Source organism: Bison bison, unplaced genomic scaffold (genome assembly GCF_000754665.1).
Source record: "Bison bison bison isolate TAMUID 2011002044 unplaced genomic scaffold, Bison_UMD1.0 scf7180017849005, whole genome shotgun sequence".
In the NCBI taxonomy this organism is placed as follows: domain Eukaryota; kingdom Metazoa; phylum Chordata; class Mammalia; order Artiodactyla; family Bovidae; genus Bison; species Bison bison.
This window is the reverse complement of record NW_011479578.1, coordinates 4,248-10,900: the sequence shown is the minus strand read 5'-3', so window position 1 is coordinate 10,900 and position 6,653 is coordinate 4,248. Positions and strand designations below refer to the sequence as shown.

Sequence of the window (6,653 nt, the reverse complement as noted above, 5' to 3'; positions counted from 1 at the left end):
GAAATAGAACTGCCTTATGATCCAGCAATCCCACTGCTGGGCATACACACTGAGGAAACCAGAAGGGAAAGAGACACGTGTACCCCAATGTTCATCGCAGCACTGTTTATAATAGCCAGGACATGGAAGCAACCTAGATGTCCATCAGCAGATGAATGGATAAGAAAGCTGTGGTACATATACACAATGGAGTGTTACTCAGCCATTAAAAGAATACATTTGAATCAGTTCCAATGAGAGGGATGAAACTGGAGCCTATTATACAGAGTGAAGTAAGCCAGAAAGAAAAACACCAATACAGTATACTAACGCATATATATGGAATTTAGAAAGATAGTAACAATAACCCTGTATGCAAGACAGCAAAAGAGACACAGATGTACAGAACAGTCTTTTGGACTCTGTGGGAGAGGGCGAGGGTGGGATGATTTGGGAGAATGGCATTCAAACATGTATAATATCATATATGAAATGAATCGCCAGTCCAGGTTTGATGCATGACATAGGATGCTCCAGGCTGGTGCAGTGGGATGACCCAGGGGGATGGTGTGGGGAGGGAGGTGGAAGGGGGTTCAGGATGGGGAACACGTGTACACCCGTGGCAGATTCATAAGTATATCGCAAAACCACTACAATATTGTAAGTAATTAGTCTCCAATTAAAATAAATAAATAAATATCAATGCTTTTCTTTAAATATCCACCAGAAAAAAAAAGAAGTTAGGGAAAATTAGCCAATTCTTTTTGTTTAATGGAAATTTTGCTTTTCTGTATATCTAAGGCTCATACAAAGAGACAATAAAATAGCATGTAGCTAAGACTGATAAAAACAAGTAAACCAGGTTGTAAAAAAAATTCACACCGAGCTGTACAAAATTACCAATATTTGACCTCATGGTGACTACATTCACTTTACACCACCTGTTTTAAAACAGTTAATTTAGAGTCTGAAACAAGTGTGGAAAATAATGAAAAAAGTCATATAACAGAATAGGATTGCTATCCTAAACATACAAAGAACTAATTTTTTTTTAAAAAGACATAAACCCCAAAAGTAAAACTACACAAAGGACATATAAATAGGCACTTTCAGAAAAGATACAAATTTTTGAGTGACATGCAAAGCTGCTCAGTCTCGTGAGCAATCAGAATGTTAAAGGCTGAGCACCTGCAGTGCTGAGCAGAGGGTGGACGTGCCCACCTGCTACCCTTCCTGAGGATGACGGGAAGGGCTGCAGCCGTCGGAGTGGGAATGAGGCAGAATTCACTGAGATCTGAGAGCCTCCCTCTGTCCCTTCCCTCTAAAGTCCATCTGGAGTAGCACGCACACACAGGACAGAACCACACACACAGGGTCCCTGCCGGCTCGGCCCAGGCTGGGCCCCACCCCACGCCCACCCGGGGCTGGCGGCTGTGTCTTGGTACAGCCACCACTGAGCACGCCGCCCGCCACCGTGAGAAGGGTGAGGCGGACACACGCTGCTGCCGAGGCTGAAGCCCCATCACTGTGGCCACCAGATACGAAGAGCCGACCCATGGGAAAAGACCCTGATGCTGGGAGACATCGAAGGCAAAGGAGAAGGGGGGACAGAGGACGAGGGGTTGGATGCATCACCGACCCAATGGACGTGACTTTGAGCAAACTCTGGGACGCAGTAGAGGACAGAGGAGCCTGGGCTGCTGCAGCCCACGGGGTCAGAAAGAGTCGGACACGGCTCAGCGACTGAACAGCAGCCACACAGGTAGTGAGATGCAAAGCCTTTCTCTAGGTACAGGGGACAAGCCCTCAGACTGGGCGTGGGGGCGACGTGGAAGAGAGTGTGGGAGGACTCTGGCTCTGTCTGCGTTTTATATAATAAGGACACACTCACAGGTTACTTGAGGTGTGTATGAAAAAAATTTAAAAATCATGAAGCACTGTAATTAAATAGAAACAGAGTCAAATAGACATAAACTTAAAAAAATATTCTGCACAGGAAAAGATAATCAAAATGTTTACATGTATAAAAGAATTGAGCAAGTCTCACAATGCACAAAATACTTCCAACATGTGAAAAACAACACCAGAAATATTCTATTTAATCACGTCTTTCTTTGGGCCAATTCCTCTGCAACTGTGGTTTGATCCGTGTTAGTCCTCTGACAATCATCTCACTGAAGCTTCATGAATATGTGAACAAGGCTGTTACAGGGCTCCTCTTACAGGCAATGACCGAACGGTTCCCGGAAGCGTGAGGTCGTGACTGGGGTCCCACACCCCGCCCTCCGTGTGGGTCTCAGCCCACAAGGCCTGTCTGCACCACAAGGCCCGCCTCCCGTCTCCACACAACCTCAGTCTCTATCTGCTTCAGGCAATCGGGAGTAGGACTTACTGAGAGGAAATTGTAAGTCTTCTCTCCAAAAAGCCTATTGGCGGTTCTGAGCAAGTACCGAGTGTCCGTCCTATTAACTTCGCAGAGAAGGTTCTGGAAACCCTGGTGGACATCTTCACCTCCCCCACTGCTCTTGTTTAGAGAAAGAGTCTGAAAAAAAAAAAACAGATAAAAACACACGAGTGAGGTACGCCCTGACTACAAGAGAGCAAGGCCTGTCTGCCGAGCAAGGCCTTTGGGAGTCAGATCGCGGACACTGGCTCACGGGCAAAGGAAAGAGCATCGGCTGCCGCCCAGAACCGGCTTCCCGAACGTACCTGGCACATCTGGGCTGCGGTGTTGCCCCTGGCCCCCAGGAGGACCATGGCCAGGGCAGAGGAGATGCTTAGGGGTGCAATAAGCACATTCTTCGAGTTGCCCTCACCCAGTTTTTTCAGAAGGGTCAAGGCAAACGTGCCGTTTGCTTCTGACAGCGCATCCATGGTGGCGAGGCTGAAAGGATGGATTTAAAATCAGTGTCACGCAAATTCAGGCCACAGGTCGGCCACGTCTCACTCCGCTCTTAACTGTTGTTAGCACTGACGCTCTGCTTGGACGAGCAAACACCTACACGCACAAAACTCGGTTTCCTCGGGGCCTCAGACCCCCCTTGTTGGCTTCTAACACGTGAACACGGCTGAGACATGCTGCTGACATACAGAGTGTGCTGGGACACGGCCTGGGAGGGTCGGGAAGGAGCTGTTGGCTTTTGCTCCCATTTCTAGATTGTTCGGTGTGTTTGGGGCCTATAGGTACAATTTTATAACAAGAATCATTCAAAATGATCAATCCAAACACACAGTTACACAAGTTGAACATTATGTAAAGAGAGAGAAAGACCCCGATTAGCATAACCTGAAGCCTTGAGATAAAAGACACGTAAATCCCGTACAAAGAAGCATGAAAGCCTCAAAGACAAACCCCCTGAGGCCCAGGTCTCCTCCTATGGAACCTCCACCTGTGCCAAAGTTCAAATCCAGGGCCCTGTGCCCAGGCTCAGGGCCTGCTCACCCCACTCAGGACAAGGGCTTGGGATGCGCCCACGTCCACCTCCAGGGCCCGGCCTCGGAGGTCAACAGCCCCGCCACGGAGGGCGTTCGGTCCAGAACAGGACACTGTGGGGAGGGGCGGGGGTGCGCGAAGGTTCAGGGCCTCTCTGCCTGGTGGGAAGGGATGACAGCTGAGAGATCCCCAGTTCTTCAACAGAAAGCAGCGTCAGTCCTAGATACCGACGTGGGAGAAACAAGCAGGTGAGCCCGAGGAAAGGCGCGAAGCCACAGGGCGTGCAGGCTGGCAGCCCCACTCTGGGCCCTGCGTCAGCTCCCTGATTTCTGCTCCCTGCATGAGGACAGGGACGCACCAGGTAATCTGTGCTCCTGATAGCGTGCAGGGCAGCTCACCCCAGAACACTTCACGGCAGCATACTGATTGCTCTGAAGTAAAGAGACTTGAGAAACGGTGCAAAAAACGTGCTCTGCCCTTCTGCTCACCCTGAAAGCTGAATATAAATCTCCACGTGGAAATACCCTCCCTGTACCAGGAGGCAGAGAGACATCTTTATGGCCAAAGAGGGAAATGAAAGGCTGAAAGGCTGTACAAGAAACCAGCAAACCCTGTTACTTCACGAACTTGCTCCCCAGGCAAAAACCCCTTGTTTTGTCAAATCTTCACTGACGGGGTCCACCCCCAGCAGGATTCAAGGGTATCCTCGGGAAGGATGGCATTGGCGATAGAGATAACATGGGTCTTATAATGAACTGGAACCTGATGACCCGGGATTGAATGATAAGAGAATAAAGGAGAAAGAATAAAGAGAAAAAAGGAGCCTGATATTCCTTGGTTTACACAGAAAGCCAATAAAGCCCCCGGCACGGGACTTGCTCTGTTCACGGAGGCCACAGGCGCCCTCTCGGTGGGGTGAAGACGCAGGACACCTTCCCGATTTGGTCTTAGAAGCCCGGGCAAAAAAGTGAACTCAGAGAGCCTCTGTGCTCCAGGGAATCAGCCAGGAAAAAGAAAGAGAGAGAGAGAGAAAGAAAGAATGACACAGGGAGACCCAGCTTAGGTGGAATGGGTCTGTAACTTTATTTTCAAAAGGGGCTTTTATACCCTGAGTCACACATTTCCAGAAGTGAAAGATACAAAGTCATGCAGAATCAGCCCAACATTACATCAGTTTTACCTTTATCAAAACCAGGACATTTTTTGCATAGCTATTCATAAACAAGGGTCTTATGTTATGTCTGGCCCTGCGGCCTGTTAACATTTCATGACTCTTTCCTGATAAAGGGTGATCAGCCAGAAAACTTGTTTTCCCCTAAAGTGTTTTTTCTTTATGTCTCCCAGCCTCAGAAAGTACTAAATAAAGTTACATTCTCACGGAGCAAAGGTGCAGTGGGTCACAACAAAGAAAGAACATACTAGCTCAAAGGTCTGATGCGGTTAACACCAAGGCTGCTGCTTGTTTTCTTACATTCCAGCTACATTAACTAGCGCACTCCCAGGTGCAAATGGACAAGGCATATGGGAGCCTGGCAGCAAGCCCTGGCCCGACAATGAAGCCCTTTACCAGTACTGCTCTAATAACCTTTCATCCCTCAAAGGGCTCTGTGCTCATTAGGACTTTTAGAATGCCTAGGCTTCCCGTGCCTTTCCTGGTTGGGGAGTTGTGAGCAATTATGTGCGTTAGTTGTAAGGGCATGGATAAACCTGCCAAGCAAGCTAAAATGCGAACAGAGAGGTTAGGATTGAAATACTCCTTTCAAGCCCAGGAGACTATAACTAGAGCCCTAAGTTGATTTTTTTTTCAGCGAAAGGTGGTCAGGGAGAGCCCCCTGCTAATGTCACAAGAGTTGGTGAAAGGCATAGTATACTAAACAGTGGACAGACAGACTTCGGTTTCAGGGCAGATGCTCCAGCAGGTCCGGGGGTCCCTCGAGTCCTGATCTGCCTTTGCCTGTCAGGTCTCCTCTGCATGACCTTTGTCACGGGTGGGATCTCCCGTGGTGGCCCCCGGCACTTCAAACACACAAAGCTGCCTGCCTTGTCACTTCTTGAGTCTTGTATCTTCGAGGTTGGCACAAAATTCAATGGCGTTGGTTTTCTGCTATTGATTTGTCTTAGGTCAATTTAATTTCTAGACCAGCCAGGAAGAATGTAGAGGAGAGGAAACACTCCCCCCACACACATTCTCTTCCATCTTTAATATCCAATTTCTTGCTTAGCAGCTAAGTCATGTCTGATTCTTTTGTGACTCCATGGACTACAGCCTACCTGGCCCCTCTGTCCATGGATTTTTCAGGCAAGAATACTGGAGTGGGTTGCCATTTCCTTCTCCAGGGGATCGTTCTGACCCAGGGCTGAACCCAAGGCTCCTGCATTGCAGAAGGATTCTTTCCACTGAGCCAGCAGGACAGGCCTTAATATCCAATACCTTAACACTAATACAGAAAAAAGCAGAGTGCACTTGTCTTCAAAGGCCACAGTGAGGCTGGTGGTAGTTCTTTCCATCCACTGACAACAGTTGCTGATGGTCATTAAAGGTGAGCGCACACCCACTCCCTGTGAAATCGCTAAACTGAAAAGGAAGGAATGAAGCAGTGAGGCCCAGAGGTTTGTTCAGGATACTCTGACGGCAGAAAATATGTCAATCGGGAGATAAGTGAACAGCCCACGCTGATACAGGCCCCAAAATCAGACAGGAAACGGTGCTTCGTGCACTCCCCGGGGCACTGAGACGGAACACCAGAGGCAGCACTGTGCTCCCCAGGCAGGAACTCGGGAGGGTCCTGTACCCAGGGCTGGTGTGAATTGCTCTGATAGTTCAGGCCCTGCAGACTCAACTCAGGAAACAATGCAAAGGAAAGTTATCAGAAACAACACAAAATGAGCATAATTAGCAAACTATGTGATGGCTGACCTGAAGAGCAGCCAGAATCAAGGAAGAAGTCTTAAAACAGGGAAAAGAATGGAGCAAAACCAGCTACAGAAAGAGCTGATTTAAAAAGCAGCCTAGCTCTGCTGGGCTCCAAGGAGCAGAGTGAGAGCTGAGCACCAGGTCATGACTGAGAGAGTTATTTCCTAGACAGGTTGATAAGGAGTCTAGGGGTCCCCAAGGAGAGAGGGGTCTGGAATTCTCAAGGAGGAAGAAAGGACAAACCTTTTTTCCTTCTCTACAGTCCTTAGGATTATATAACAATAATGTATCCTGCCTGAGGACAGTCGAACCCAAAACAATAAAGTA

The 6,653-nt window shown here is 48.4% G+C and overlaps 1 protein-coding gene across 1 annotated transcript in view; it reads right to left on the bottom strand.

Moving 5' to 3' along the window:
• LOC104993207 (serpin B6-like) overlaps window positions 1-2,861 on the bottom strand; it is a gene marked incomplete at its 3' end in the record, with an annotated part of 6,294 nt that extends 3,433 nt beyond the window's left edge. The window contains exons 1-2 of the mRNA XM_010846353.1: window positions 2,689-2,861; window positions 2,372-2,521 (exon numbers count right to left, since the gene is read on the bottom strand). Of these exons, the coding sequence (XP_010844655.1) occupies window positions 2,372-2,521; window positions 2,689-2,853 (315 nt within the window). The remainder of the gene's footprint in view (window positions 1-2,371; window positions 2,522-2,688) is intronic.
• Between the last annotated feature and the right edge of the window lie 3,792 nt (window positions 2,862-6,653).